Source organism: Pteropus vampyrus, unplaced genomic scaffold (genome assembly GCF_000151845.1).
Source record: "Pteropus vampyrus isolate Shadow unplaced genomic scaffold, Pvam_2.0 Scaffold159, whole genome shotgun sequence".
NCBI classification, from domain to species: domain Eukaryota; kingdom Metazoa; phylum Chordata; class Mammalia; order Chiroptera; family Pteropodidae; genus Pteropus; species Pteropus vampyrus.
Genome location: NW_011888940.1, coordinates 1005723 through 1022623, shown reverse-complemented (window position 1 = coordinate 1022623; position 16901 = coordinate 1005723). Strand labels below are relative to the sequence as shown.

At 33.9% G+C, this 16901-nt stretch overlaps 1 protein-coding gene across 1 annotated transcript in view; it reads left to right on the top strand.

Annotated features, from left to right (window-relative positions):
- Positions 1-16901, top strand: part of CATSPERE (catsper channel auxiliary subunit epsilon) — a 98002-nt gene that overhangs the window by 25049 nt on the left and 56052 nt on the right. Inside the window, exons 8-9 of the mRNA XM_011370088.1 lie at positions 4971-5074; positions 12284-12776. Of these exons, the coding sequence (XP_011368390.1) occupies positions 4971-5074; positions 12284-12776 (597 nt within the window). The remainder of the gene's footprint in view (positions 1-4970; positions 5075-12283; positions 12777-16901) is intronic.

Below are 16901 nucleotides of genomic sequence, written 5' to 3'. Positions count from 1 at the left end.
CTTAGGTTGTTTCCATGTCTTGGCTGTTGTAAATAATGCTGCTGGGAACATGGAGCGTACGTATCTTTTCAAGTTAGTGTTTTCATTTTCTTTGGATATGTTCCCAGTAATGGAATGGCTGGATTATATGGCAGTTCTAATTTTATTAGGATTCTCCATAGTGGCTGTATTACTTTACAATTCCACCAACAGTGCACAAGGGTTCCCTTTTCTTCACAACCTCTCCAGCAGTTATTTCTTGTCTTCGATGATGGCCATTCTCACATACATGAGATATTATTACCTCATTGTGGTTTTGATTGTGTTTCCCTAGTGACTCATGATATTGAGCATCTTTTCATGTACCTGTTGGCCATTCGTATAATCTTCTTTGGAAAAAATATCTATTCAGGTTCTTTGCCCATTTTTAGATTGGATTGTTTGTGGGTTTTGCTATTAAGTTGTATGAGTTCTTTATATATTTTGTATATAATCAGATATATGCTTGCAAATATTTTTCCCATTTCATAAGTTGTCTTTTCATTTTGTTGGTTCTTTGTTTGTTTTTGCTGTGCAGAAACTCTTTGATTTCATGTAGTCCCACTTACTTATGTTTTATTTTATTGCTATTGCTTTAGGTATCATATCCAAAATATTATTGACCAATGTCAAGGAGATTTTTTACCATGTTTTCTTCTAGGAGTTTGATGGTTTCGGGTCTTACATTTAAGTCTTTAATTCATTTTTGTGAGTGGTGTAAGATATGGGTCTAGTTTCATTCTTTTACATCCCATTCTTTTACTATCCCATTTTTTCAACATCATTTATTGTAGAGATTGCCTTTTCTCCATTGAGTATTCTTGGCCCTCTTGTCAAATATTAGTTGACCATATATGCTTGGCTTTATTTGGGGGCTCTCAGTTCTGTTCCAATGACCTATTGGTCTGTTTTTATGCCAATACCAAACTGTATTGATCCTTGTAGCTTTACAGCATAGCTTAGAATCAGAAAGACTGATGCCTCTCTCTTTGTTCTTCTCGGGATTTCTTTGGCTGTCTGAAGTCATTTGTGGTTTCATATAAATTTTAGATTTCTTTTTTCTACTTCTGTAAAAAAAAAATGTCATTGGAATATTGATAAAGATTACATTAAAACTATAGTTGGCTTTTGGTAATATTGACATTCGAACAATATTAATTTTTCTAATCCATGACCACAGTATATCCTTCCATTCATTTGTGTCTTCCTCAATTTCTTATATCAATGTAGTCTTTAGCATAGAGATATTTCACCTCCTTGATTAAGTTTATTCCTGAGTATTTTATTGTTTTTGATGCTATTGTGAATGGAATTATTTTCTTCTTCAGATAACTCGTGGTTGGTATATAGAGACACTGCCGAATTTTGTATGTTAATTTTGTACCCGGCAGCTTTACTGAATTTGTCGCTAACAGGTTTTTGGTTGGAATCTTTAGGATTTTCCGTATGTAAAATCATGTCATCTTCATCAGCAAATACAATTTTACTCTTTCTTTCCAAATCGTATGTCATTTTTTTTCCTTGTCTGATTGCTCTTAGAACCTTCAGTACTATGTTGAATAGGCGCGTTGAGAGTGGGCAGCCTTGTCTCGTTCCTGATCTTAGAGGAAAAGCTTTCATCCTTCACTATTGAGTATGAGGTTAGCTGTGAGTGTGTCATATATGGCCTCTATTACGATGAGGTGTATTGCTTCTATTCTTAATTTGTGAAGAGTTTTTATTATAAATAAATTTTAAAGTTTGTCAAATGCTTTTACTGCATCTGTTGAGATGATCATATGATTTTTGTCTTTCCTTCTGTTAATGTCATGTATCTCATTTATTGATTTGTGTATGTAGGACCACACTTCCATCCTAGGGATAAATGCCATTTGATGATCATGTATGATCCTTTTAATGTGCTGTTGGTTTGCTAGTATGTTGTTGAAAATTTTTGCATCTTTACTCATCATATTGGTCAGTCGTTTTTGTTACTGGTAGTATCTTTTTCTGGCATTGGTATCAGGGTAAGGCTGGCATCACAAAAATGTGTTTAGGAGTGTTCCTTCAATCCAATTTTTTGGAAGATTTTGAGAAGGATTGGCATTAACTCTTCTTTAAATGTTTGGTAAAATTCTCCAGTAAACCATATGTTTGTTTGTTCGTTTGCTTAATAATCATTCTGATGGGTGTAAAGTGGTTGGTTCCTCATGGTTTTGATCTGCATTTTTCTAATGATTAGTAATGCTGAGCATCTTTTCATGTGCTTATTTGTTTAATCTTCTCTAGATAATTGTGACTCAAGTTCTTTGCCTAGTGTTTAATTGGGTTGTTTTTGCTATTGTTGAATTTTAGGGGATCTCCCCATATTCTGTATATGAATCCCTTATCATATATATAATTTGCAATTTGATGCACCAAAGTTCTTAATTTTGATCAAGTTCAATTTGTCTATTTTCCCTTCTGTTGGCTATGCCTTTGGAGTCACATCTAAGAAATCATTGCTATCAAATGTTGTGGAGTTTTTCCCCTGTTTTCTTCTAAGTATTTTATAGTTTTAGTTCTTACATTTAAGGAATGAACTATTAATACAGCCAGCAACATAGATGGATGCTGAGTTAAAATGCCAATTTTAAGGTGTTAAATACCATATGATTACATTTGTATAACATTTCGACGATGACAAGATTTTAGTCATTGAAAGCAGATAAGTGGTTGCCAGAAGTTAGGGTTAACAGACACTTTGGACTCTTAAGGAGTAACATGAAAGAGTTTCTCCTTGGTGATGGAACAGTTCTATATCATGATTATGGTGGTGGTTACGTGATTCTACACGCGTGATAAAATTTTATAGAGCTATACAAAAAAAAAAAGAGTGCCTATAAAAAAAGGTGAAATCTTAATAACGTTATTAGTGTTGCACAACATCAATTCCAGGTTTTGACAATGCGCTAAGATTATGTAAGCTATTGTCATGGGGGAAAGCTGACTCACTTTCCCTATGAGTCAAACTATTTCAAAATGAAATGGTTTAAATTATATTTTAAAATTCCTTCAACATTTGCCCAGTGTACCAAGAATAAAGTCTAAACTATTTCCCAAGACCTACAGTGCTTAGCATGATGTGGCCCTGGACTATATTTCTCTAGCTTTTTCCTGTTAGTCTCCCCCTTACTCACTCTGATCTAGCCATTATCTTTTTTTTTTTTTTTTTCCACTTTCTCAGTCATAATGATCCTCTCCCACCTCAGGGCCTTTGTAACTGTTGTTCATTCTGTCTGAAATGCTCCTCTCACAGCAGCATTGTGAGAGAGCCAGACACTCCTCTGGATTGTGAGATTTTTTTTTTTTCTTCTTTATTCATTCAACAAATATTTTCTAAATATAAGTTTGGGAGGCAGAACCGTAAGGCACCAGTTCAGTTTTGGGCATATTGGTTTGAAGTGCTATTAAGACTACCAGAATCAAGGTTAAGAATCTAATTAAATACATGATTTTGAATTAGATATAAAAAATTTTGTGTCTAGATGATACAATTTGAGGAGTTGTATAGGAATTGGATGATACTTGGATCCATGTGATTGAATGAAATTACCCAAGGAAGAGCTTGTACTGTGAGAAGAACACTAGGCAAAGAGAATCTAGGACCAAGCTCTGGGGGTGTCTAAAAGAGCAGGGGGGGTGGTAACATGGAAGTCAGGTAAGAACATCTTTCAAAAGGGGAGATTAGTCCAATTTATCAAATGCTGCTAAAAAATCAGGTAAGATAAACAGAAAGGTGTTTATTAAATTTAACAACATGTACAACCATATATTGATGTCACAACTAGAAAAATACCTTTAGAAATAATAATGTAAAGTTTGGCACTAGCATAGTGAAATTTATTCTGTTATAGTAATAAAGTAAATTGTTTAATAATGATTCATTTTAGAAATCATTTTGGTAATACGTATTAAGAATTTTTAAAGTATTCGTAACTTTTTACCTCTAAACACACTTCCAAGAATATAATCCAAAGGGAAATAGTCTTAACTGTGGAAACGACTGTACAGCTGAAGATGTCCATGGCAATAATATTTATAATGTTGAAACAATAAAACTACCTAAATGTCCAATAGGGCTTTGTTAAGCCAATGATGATAATTCACTCATGCTGTCATTAAAAATCATATCTATATAGACTTCTGGTTATATAATATGAATATGTAACAGTAGCCTACATTTGGTAAATCCTAAGAAAATACCCTGAATGCATTTTTTATATTTTTGATAATTTCTCTGTGGTCCTATAGTCTCGCCCTTACTGACACTCATCATAGCCATCTCGAAGGCTCCTTTGTGGATGGCTGGCATATTTCTAGGAAATTAAAAAGGAGAACTATTGGATGATTAGGGCAGAACAGAGCTATAAAATTCTAGACTGGTCTTCATCTGATTTTTTTAATTCTAGGGATTCCCCATAATGAAACTATTGTCTCTGTCCTGAAAATACCTTCTGAGGGATAATTCCTGTCAATTCGATGTCTTAAATCTTATGAGATTTTTTTTTCGTTAAAGCCTCAAGATATCATTTGAAACCTGCCTTGCAAGAGTATATTATTCTGAAGGCAAGCTTATATAGAAATAATTCTAACAGATTAGTTTTAGAAACCCCATATGTAGTTCATTGATAGTAAACTAAGGGTATTTATTTAAGGGTCCTCATAGTCTCAGTTTATTCAAGATTTTGATTGTGCATGGTATTTTCTACATGTTAGAAATTATATTATGACTTATGTAAAATTCATAAAGTTCCAATGGGGAGAAGGCCAAATGGTAGGAAAAAAATAAACCTGAATCTTGAAAATGTGGAAATTTATAAATGTAAATAGTATCTTAACTAAAATAATAAATTCAATATATCATGATACAATTTTCAAATAATTTTGGCTATGAAAAGAGTAAAAAGATTTTTTTTTTTTTTTTTTTACAGAATTCTATCGTACTTAGCAAGCAGTTGGCCAGTTGGGGACAGAGGCCTGCCATATATACATTTCTGAAGAGAAAAGCTTATTTTCCACATGGAAAAATGAATGGGTATTTAGTTTTTAAATTTCAAATATAAAATTCACTTTTATAATTCAGTAAAGTAACTATCAGATACTTAAAGAGATTTCTAAACCCTAGGGGAATTTTATGAATATCTTACATGTAATTTCCAAGTAGCTTCTTTTATGATACACACACAAAAAAATTGTGATGAGAACTAGTTACCAATTCAGAAAATGCCAGTCAGACTCCTGGCTTATAGTTTCACATTTTGTATTAATACCAATTAATAATCCAAGAGCCTTATTCAAGATGGCAGCAAATCTTCAAATGTTTCCTGCTGGTTCATAAAAGTATGACACAATGGTGTGACTGATGACACAATCATTACCACCATAAGTGCCTGTGCGCACACGTGCACCCCCCGCCCCCACACACAAATTTCACCTGAGAAGTAAAATCTGTTCCTGTTAAAGTTAGCAGGATATCATTAGGTTTACGCAGCCTTTCTTAACCTGTTGAGCACCTAGGCTCATAACTAAAAGGTAAAGTTCCTGCCCTCAATGGTCTTATAGTTGGTGTGGGAGACAAGTAAACAAACAGATGTTGCGCCAGGGGCGATTGCAGGAGAAGTGAAATACACACAGGGCAGACCAGCTAAGGCCTGGAGGGAATCACAGAGGATTTTCCCGAAGAGCTGATATCTACATTATTGACAAGAAATAAAAGTTAGCAACTTGAGGAAGCATTCCAAGCAGAGGAGCAACATATACAGGCAGCTTCAAACGGAGACCTGAGAAAGCAGGTGCATTCTAAAAGATGCAATGAAATTCAATTCATGGGTAGACAAAAGGATGTCATTCAGAGAGATCAAGTATTTTTGAAACACGAATAATAATCTGGAGCTAAAATTCTTGCTGATTCTATAAGTGTGGGAGGTAAAGAAGAGAGCACGAGCATGAAGATAATTCTAATCCTAAACGGCAAAACGAAGTTTGCATACCCAAATTCAAGCAAGGAATACGTGAGAAAGGAAAATTATAAGCTAATCTCATTTGCGAACTTAGTTGGAAAATCCAAAATAAAATTTTTGCAAACTCAGTCTAGTGGTATGTGAAAAAAAATATGACATGTGATCAAGTTGGCTTATACCAGAAGTGCAAGGTTAGTATAATATTTTTCAATGTTTTAATGTAATTTGCAACATAAATAGATTAAAGGAATAAAACTACATGGTCGTTTTAATAAGGACAATAAAACTTTACTTAAAAATGAAATTGTTCTTTACTTCATATCATATAAAAAATAATCTCATACGAATAATAATATAATCTCAGAAAGCATACAAATGAAGGGTTAAAATGAAAAATTTTTAGAAAAAATATAACAATAAAAATAACATTGTTTTAGAATATTGTTATCACCTCGGGATAGACAATAATTTCTATAATAAACGAAAAGATAAAGAAATGATAAGGTAAAGATTTGATAAACTCGGCTCATTAATAAATGCATGAAATGATGTTCAACCTTATTAGTAATCAAAGAAAAATATTAATAGCCCAATGAGATCCATTTTACATTTACCAAATTGTTAAATATATTAATGTTTTAGAAGGTTGTTTGTGAAAATTTCTCAGTTTTTTCAAGCTGCTATAGCAAAATACCATTAACCGGGTGGCTTATAAACAACGGAAATTTATTTCTCACAGATGTGGAGGCCAGAAGTTTGAGATCAGGGTGCAGGCATGGCTGGGTGAGGGCCCTCCTCTGGGTGGCAGACTTCTAGTTGTATTCTCACTGGTGGAAAAGGCGAGGAGGCCTCTTTTATAAGGACATAAACCCCATTCATAAGGACTCTACCCATGACTTAAGCACTTTCCTTAAAGTTTACCTACTAATACCATCACATTGAGAATTAGGATATCAACATATAAATTTGGGGGAGAAACAATCAATTAAACCATAGCAATATGCAACAATGGGGACACTTACATACATTGCTAGTAGACGTGTAAATTGGCACAACCAATTTAAAAGATAATTTTACATTATCAGGCAAAGTCGAAGATGCACATACCAATGGTTTAGTGTTTTAATACCAATATACACCCTAGTGAAACCCAGGCACAGGGCACCAGGAGATGTGTAAAAGTATATTTGTAACAGCATTGTTTGTAATAGCAAAAAAGATCAAAATTCTAATTTTTATTCATAGACAGATGGATAAACATTCTGTGACATAATCACACTATAGAATATATATAGTACATAGCAGTGAAAAATGAATCAAACGCAGAACACAAATCAACATGAATGAACAAACATACTATTGAATGAAAAGGGAAGTCATTGAAGAAAATACAGTATGATTCCATTTTTATAAAGTGCAAAAATGTGAAAATTAAACAGTACATAGTTTAATTATATACATGCAAATGTATATATGTCTGTATGTACCTGATAAACTAGGTTTTTAAAGTGTGGCGATTGACTTGTATATTAACCTTGTATCCTAAAACCTTGCTGTAATCACTTATTAGTTTCGGGATTTTTTTGTCTGTTCTTTGCGATTTTCTACATGGATAATGATGTCATCTGCAAACAAAGAACATTTTATTACTTCCTTCCCAGTCTTGTTTACCTTTTATTTTATTTTCTTGTCGTGTTAGTTAGCAGTCCCAGTATGATGGTGAATTGGAGTGGCAAGAGGAGACACGTTTGCTGCTGGTTCCTGTCCTTGGAGGAAAGCATCTAGTTTCTCACTATTAAGTTTTTTGAATGTTTTTTGTAGCTGCTCCTTTATCAAGTTGAGTAAGTTCCTCGCTTTTGCTAGTTTGCTGAGAGTTTTTATTGTGAATGAGTGTTGACTTTAGTCAACTGCTTTTTCTACATTTATTGATATGATTATTTTCTTTTTCTTTCTTAACCTGTTGATATGATGGATTACATTAATTGATTTTTTAATGTTGAACCAGACTTGAATACCTGGAACAAGTCTCATTTGGTCACAGTATATAATTATTTTCACACTTTGTTGGATTTAAAAGATCTGTAGCTTCATCTGTAACGTGTGTATCGGGTTTCGGTACTAGAGTAATGCTGGCTTCATAAAATGAGTTGGGAAGTGTTCCCTCTGCTTCTGCTTTCTGGAAGAGATTCTAGAGATTGACATCATTTGCTCCTTAAATGTTACAAGTCACCAGTGAACCCATCTGGGCCTCGTGCTTTGTGTTTTGGAGGTTATTAATTATTCATGCAATTTCTTTGTAGGTATATCCCTATTCATATTATTTCTCCTTATGTGAATTTTGATAGATTATGTCTTTTGATTGGCCCATTTCATCTAAGTTGTCAAATTTAGGGGCATAGAATTATTCATAGTATTATTTTATTATCCTTTTGTGTCCATGAAATCAGTAGTGATGGTCTTTCTTTTATTTCTGGTATTAATATATTGTGTCCTTTCTCTTTTTTTCTAAACTAGCCCATCTGGAGAGTTTATGAATTTTATTAAACTTCTCAGAGAACCAGCTTTCAGTCCTAACAATTTTCTCTACTTTTGTTTTGTTTTGTTTTCAATTTATTGATTTCTCCTCTGATTTTTATTATTTCTTCTTCTTCTTTCTTTAGGTTTATATTGCTTGTTTTTCTCTAGTTTCCTAAGGTGGAAACTTAGATAATTGATTTTAGATCTTTCTTTTTTTCTAAAATATGCATTTAATGCTAGAAATTTCCATCTAAGCCCTTCTTTCACGTCATCCCCCAAATTTTGGCAAGTTGTGTTTTCATTTTCGTTTAGTTCGAACTATTTTTAAATTTCACTTAAAATTCCTTTCTTGGCTACTATGTTATTCAGAAACGTGTTGTTTAATCTCCAGATAGTTGGGGATGGGATTTTTCCAGCTAACTTTCTGTTATTGACTTCTAGTTTAATTATATTATATTTTGAGAGCATACTTTGTAAGATTTCTATTTTTAAAATTTCCTTAAGGTGTGTTTTATGACCCGGGATATGGTATTTCTTGGTGAATGTTCCGTGCGAGCTTGAGAAGAGTGTATTCTGCTGTTGTTAGACGAAGTATTCTTTAAATGTCCATTAGATATGGCTGATCGACAGTGCTGTTCGGTTTGACTATGTCCTTCCTGATTTCTGCCTGCTGAGTCTGTCAATTACCGATAGAGGGGTTTTGATGTCTGCAACCATGCTAATGGGTTTTTCTATTTCTCTTTACATTCTTCATTGTTTAGTAAGACACACATGTGGCAAACTGGTTTCTAAAAGGAAAGGAATGTGAACACAAACGCTAACACTCAATCAGGCCAGGGATTTCCTGTAAGTAGAGGGGGAGCAGGGAGGGAGGGACGTACAGTAAAGTTCCAAGGTATTGGTAACATTCTGATTTTTGATCTGGGTGACTAGTATACAGGTGTTTATTTTAGCGTTATTCTTTAAATTGTGTATGTGTATCATATAGTCTTTTGTATATATGATACGTTAAAAAAATTATTCAATACGTGATATTTTAAAAAATATGAAGAAAATATACATATGTAGAGAATATCAGAGTTCCATTTTAAAAACATGGCCTTGGATAGCCATAAAATACTGTGTACATGATCGACTAATCTGGTTTTAGAAAAGATTATCTATATAAAAGATATATTTTGTGGTAAAACAAGAAAGCGAAGTCGAAGCTATGGTTCTTGGGCAGGACCTGAAGGACAAGTGGAAGGACAAGTGGAGATGAAGGAAAGAGAATGGGTGCTCCGAGAGAGGGGAAGAGTACGAAGAGTTTTGGAAGAGGCAAAAAGAAGGAACACAACCAAAATATAATAGGGCAAGTAAGGTTGAATAAGAACAAATAGTGGAAAATTCTTGAAAATCATTTGGAATAGTTTGAATTTTTTCCTAAGTATAATTAAGGGGCCACTGAAGTTTCTGAGCAGAACATGACTTCATGAAAATCAATTGAAAGGAGATAAATTAAAATATGGCAGATAAAATATATTTATTTATCTCTGTTCTCTACATAGTCTCACTAAAATAACAGGGAGAAACGTTTTTAAAGTTATGAAGACAAACAACGGGAAGGAAAGCAAGAACAAAAGATAGAAAGCAGAGATAGAAGTGTTAACCAACTTAGTAGAGCACAGAAATTCTGTTAATTAACAGCTTGCGGAAGGGAAATGTAACGTGAGGGGAACACCCCAGCGTGCCTTCCAGCCCTGCTCCCTGAATATGGAAACCTAGCATCTATCTTCCTGGCAAGACAGAAAAGAATTGTTCTTTGGATTAACTGATCAAACCTACTTAATAAAACTTAAATTTGGAGTTGGGAGGGAAGAAGCAGCGTGGGGCACAGGGGAATGAAGGATGTATCCTTTACATCTGATTCACAGCTTGTTGCTGCTTCTCTTTTAAATATTAATGGCCAACCAAGGACCACCAGGCAATTACAGAAAGCCTCCAGCGTGAATGTCAGAGACCTAACTCAATTAAAAGAACAGTGGAACTCAGAGGAGACAGCACAGAGTGAGGAGCAAAAAAAAAACTTCACAAAAAGATATAAACAGCATCTTTATAGAAATAGAAAATGTTATATATGTAAATGAAGATTAAGATGCTATAAAATGGAAAACAAGTAAGAAAAACATGAAAAGTGTACAGTCACAATTTAGAAACTCAAAAGTTTGAAAACAAAAATGATAAACATGAAAAATTGAAAAGCTCAGTATGCGCTGGCCAGACTTGGAGTGTTGGGTCCTTCCTGGGCCTTGTAGATGAATGAGTCATTCAAACAAAATACATAGTCGTCAATACTTAGTTGTAATGTGGCTGCATAGATGAGATTATTATACAGCCAGTGGACAACGTAACAAAATGGTACCGATTTTTTTTTAATTGTCCTTGAAACCAATGTTAGAGTCGGTAGTGTGGCTCGCAAAAAGCGGTGATTGAACTGAGTCATGGCGGCATGGTTTAGTGCAGAGAGATTTGGTGACGACCCTACAATTGCCCCAACATGGGGTCCTCTTGACCCACCAGCACCTCATTTTGAGTGGGCAGAATGCCATCACCAGCAACCCAAGTATGTATTCATGAAGGAAATTGGAAACTAAAAGAGCATTTACTGACTGTCCTACAAGCTGATGTCTCTGGATTGCCCTGCTAAGAAACTCTCCTTAGAACTTTCTGTATCTTCTAAGATAAATGTCAGTGTTTTCACAAATTCCTCTATGCGTCCGCTTCAAAAGATAGACCCAGCCCTGTCAAATTTTAGAATATCAAGGAAAAAAGGGAAGATTCTAAAAGCATATGGAAAGGCAACCCATTTAAATAATAACAAGAATGAATGTGTCATCTGACTTCTCATTAGTAAACCTAAATACAAAAAGGCTGGAGAAAATGACCTCAAAGTTCTGCAGCTTCTACCTCGCCAAATTATCAAGTGAGTGTGTTAAAGATATTTTTGCATATTCAGGGTCTCAAAAAATTTATGTTCATTTACCCTTTAACAGAGAGCTACTGAAGAATGTGCTTTAGCAAAACAAGAACGATCAAAGCATTGGATCTAGCAAATAGTGGATTCAACCCAGGGAGAGTAATGACAGGAAGTCCTGGGAAACTATTACTAGGTTACCTCTGCATTTACCACATGGAAAATATTATGGAGCGCCATTTCAGCTACGTTTTCTAAATGTAGAAAGCTAATCAAATTTTCAAAAGAAAATAATTATTAACTCTAGGGGAAATACTGTAAATGAATAAATGTATATATATTTATAAAAGATATGTATATTTATAAAAGCACAGTACAGTAACTGGCTCAGTAGTAAACAATATTTACATAGTAATAACAATCTAAACATTATAGATTTAGCCAAACGCTGTGAAATCAATTTGAGAGAAAAGATGTATCAGTAGGTATATGAGAGATACATCTTTATCTGTCATCTAAAGCCAACAAATAATGTATAAAAATTATATACTAAGACAGCAGTATACGAGCATTTATTGGGGAGTATAAAGACACATTGCAAAGAGCATTAAAAGTCGAGATTGTTTTCCGTTGGGAACAAGAATAAAGAATGAGGCAGTGGTAGCATTTTAATACTATTTTATTTATTGTACCCAGACTTATGTCGATAAATGTAAAAATAAATAAAGATGATAAATGTCAGCACTGTGCAAGGTAGTTGAAAGAAGAGAAAAAGACCATTTTATCCTTCTATTTTCTATTTTTCTCTTCTTAGGACCTGGCGTATCTCAATACCACTGGTCGCAGATGATGCACTAAAGGAAATTAAAGGAAATAAAGTGGCTTTTCAGGATTGCTTTATTGAAGATTATCTTTTCCTGCTGACTTTTCCTTTGTTGACAATACCTGAGATTCCAGGATTTTTACCAATCACTTCACCACAGGGTAGTCAATTAATGGCAGACTGGATTGCTTGTTTACCTTCAGCTATTGTTGTGGTAGCCGATATGGAGACCTTTCATACAAACGATTCATTTCGTACTTGGACCAGACTCAGAGTGCCTCCAAACGTTCTGACCGATGATGAAAGACACAATGTGTCTGATGTGAACCTATCCTTGAATGGAGTATTTTTTCTAATAAATGGTATTGTTTACTTAAAAAGTTTAACAGCATTTACAAGGCTGGGAAACAATGAAAACCTTCCTGAAGGTGGAATTATTGGCCTTGCATCAAGAAAATGGTGTTGGAGCAAATATAGATTGAAGGTTAGTAAAATATTACATGTATGTATATTACACCTACACATGTAGATATATTTACAATACCATTTAATTCAGTGATATATTAGAGACTCTATTATGCAGCTTTTTGCAGCGTTATTTTAATTATGGTTGTAAATAGCTCTGTCTTCCTGACTTGACTTCTCAGAGGCCTCTTTACAGAGATGCACCTCAAACAACAGAATAAAATGAATCTTGTATATTATTATGCAGAATCATTTAGTCATATTATGGGAGTTTTGTTTTACCTTGACATAAGCAAAAGGTCAAAAAAATTATTTTCCTTAAGGTGATCTTAGTGAGAACTTCAACAAAGAGATAGTATGCATTAAAAAAGGACATAGAAACCATAAAAAAGAACCAGTCAGAAGTGAAGAATACAATAACCGAAATGAAAAATACACTGGAAGGAATCAACAGTAGGTTAGATGAAGCGGAAAATCGAATCAGTGAGTTGAAAGATAAGGTAGCAGAAAACACCCAATTGAACAGCAACAAGAGAAAAGAATTTTTTAAAAATAAGGGTAGTTTAGGAGATCTCTGGGACAACATCATGTGTACCAACATCTGCATCATAGGGTTACCAGAAAGAGAAGAGATAGAGCAAGGGATTGAGAACCTATTTGAAGAAATAATGACTGAAAACTTCCGTAATCTGGTAAAGAAGTTAGACATACAAATCTAGAAAGCACAAAGAGTCCCAAACAAGAGGAACCCAAACAGACCCTCACCAAGACATATTATAATTAAAATGCCAAAGGCAAAAGACAAATTGAGAATCTTAAAAACAGCAATAGAAAGGCAGCAGGTTACTTACAAGGGAACTCCCATAAGAATGTCAGCTGATTTTTCAGCAGAAACTTTGCAGGCCTGAAAGGACTGGCAAGAAAATTCAAAGTAATGAAAAACAAGAATCTATAACCAAGAATACACTACCCAGCAAGGCTATCAATTAAAATAGAAGGTGAGATAGAGAGCTTTCCAGACAGGAAAAAGCTAAAGAAATTCATCACCAACAAGCCAGTATTACAAGAAATATTAAAGGGACTTTTTAAAGAAGAAGATGAGGGAAAACAAAAAAAAACATAAAGATGAATAATAAAATGGCAATAAATATGTACCTATCCATAATCACTTTAAATGTAAATGGATTAAATGCTGCAATCAAAAGACATTGGGTAGGTGAATGGATAAGAAAACAAAACCCATGTATATACTGTCTACAAGAGACTCACTTCAGATCAGAAGACACAGACTGAAGATAAAGGGATGAAAAAAGATATTTCATGCAAATGAAAATGAAAGAAAAGCTGGGGTAGCAATACTTACATCATGCAAAATACACCTTAAAACAAAAGCAATAATAAGAGACAAGAGCATTACATGATGATAAAGGGATCAATACAATAAGAGGACATAACCCTAGTAAACATATACACACCCAACAGAGGAGCACCTACATACATAAAGCAATTATTGACTGACATAAAGGGTAAGATCGACGGTAATATACTCATAGTAGGAGACTTTAGCACCCCACTGACACCAATGGACAGATCTTCTATACAGAAATCAACAAGAAACAGCAGCCTTAAATGACACACTGGATGAGATGGATTTAATTGATATTTTCAGAGCATTTCACCCCGAAGCAGCAGAATATACATTCTTCTCAAGTGCACATGAAACATTCTTCAGGATAGACCACATGTTAGGCCACAAACAAGATTCAATAAATTTAAGAAGATTGAAATCATATCAAGCGTCTTCTGTGACCACAATGCTATGAAACTAGAAATCAACTACAAGAAAAAAAACTGGAAAATACACAAACATATGGAGCCTAAATAATATGCTACTAAACAATGAATGGGTTAATGACAAGATCAAGGAAGAAATCAAAAGATACCTAGAGACAAATGAAAATGAAAACACGACGACTCAAAATCTATGGTACACAGGCAAAGCAGTCCTAAGAGAGAAATTCATAGCGATACCGGCCTATCTTGAGAAACAAGAAAAATCTCAAATAAATTATCTAACGTTACACTTAAAAGAACTAGAAAAAGAAGAGCAAACAAAACCCAAAGCGAGTAGAAGTACAGAAATAATAAAGATCAGAGCAGAAATAAACACAATAAAGTCTAGGAAAACAATGCAAAAGATCTATGAAACCGAGAGCTGATTCTTTGAAAGGATAAACCTTTAATCAGACTCATCAAGAAAAAAAAAGAGAGAATACCCAAATAAATAAAATCAGAAATGAAAAAAGGAGAAGTAACTATAGACTTCACAGAAATACAAAAAAAAAAATTGTAAGAAAATACTACAAGCAATTATATGCCAACAAATTTGACGCTCTGGAAGAAAAGGATACATTCCTAGAAACATACAATCTCCCAAGAAGAAACAGAAAATCTGAACCGACCGATTACCACCAACGAGATCAAATCAGTAACCAAAAAACTCTCAAAAGACAAGTCTTGGACCAGATGGCTTCATAGGTAAATTTTACCAAACTTTCCAAGAAGAATTAACACCTGTTCTTCTCAAACTATTCCAAAACATTCAAGAGGAGGGAATTTTCCTAATTATTTTTACGAGGCCATCATTACCCTGATTCCAAAACCAGACAAGGACATTACAAAAAAGAAAAAAGAAAACTATAGGTTGAAATTCCTGATGAACATTGATGCAAAAATCCTCAACAAAGTATTAGCAAACCGAATTCAGCAATATGTTAAAACTATCATACACCACAGTGCAAGATGAGTTCAATATCTGCAAATCAATTAATGTGATTCACCACATTAACAAATTGAAAGATAAAAATCATATGATCATATCCATAGATGCAGAAAAAGCATTCAACAAAATCCGGCATTCATTTATGATAAAAACTCCCAGCAAAGTGAGAATACAGGGAACATAACTTAATAAAGGCCATATATGACGAACCTACAGCTAACATCATACTCAACGAGGAAAAGCTAAAAGCGTTATCCTTAAGATCAGGAACAAGACATGGATGTCTACTTTCACCACTTTATTGTATTAATATTATAATTAACATTGTATTGAAAGTCCTAGCTTCAGCAATCAGACAAGAAAGAGAAATAAAAAGCATCTAACTTGGAAAGGAAGAAATAAAACTTATTATTTGCAGATGATATAATACTATATATAGGGAACCTTAAATTTCCACCAAAAAATTGTTAGAACTGATCGATGAATTCAGTAAAGTAGCAGGATACAAAATTAATATATCAGAAGTTGGTAGCGTTTTTATACACCAATGATAAACTATCAGAAAGAGAAATTAAGAAAACAGTTCATTTACAATAAAATACCTAGGAATCAATTTAAAAGAGGTAAAAGACCTATACTTGGAAAATTATAAGTCATTTAAAAAAGAAATTGAAGACAATACAAACAAATGGAAGTATATGCTGTGCTCCTGGGTAGGAGGAATCAACATCATTAAAATGACCATACTACCCAAAGCAATCCACAGTTTCAGTGCAATCCCTATCAAAATACCAATGGCATTTTTCACAGAACTAGAAAGAATAAACCAATAATTTATATGGAACCATAAAAGACCCCGAATAGCCACGGCAATCTTAGAAAGAACAAAGTAGGAGGTATCACACTACCTGTTATCAAACTATATTTAAAGCTACAGTAATCAAAACAGAATGGTACTGGCATAAAAACAGATACATTGATCAATGGAACAGAATAGAGAGCCCGGAAATAAATCCATAGCTATACGCTCACCTAATGTATGACAAAGGAGACGAAAATATACAAGGTAAAGACAGTCTCTTCAATAAATGGTGCTGGGAAAATTGGACGGATACATGCCAAAAAAAAAAAAGAAGAAGAAGAAGAAGAAGAAAAGAAACTGGACCACCTTCTTACATCATATACAGGATTAAACTCAAAGTAGATTAAAGACTTAAATGTAAGACCTAGAAAACATAAAATTCCTAGAAGAAAACATAGGCAGAAAACTTTCTGAGATTGCTCTTAGTAATTTTTTTCTGATATATCTCCTCAGGCAAGGGAAACAAACGAAAAAATAAACAAATGGTACTACATTGAACT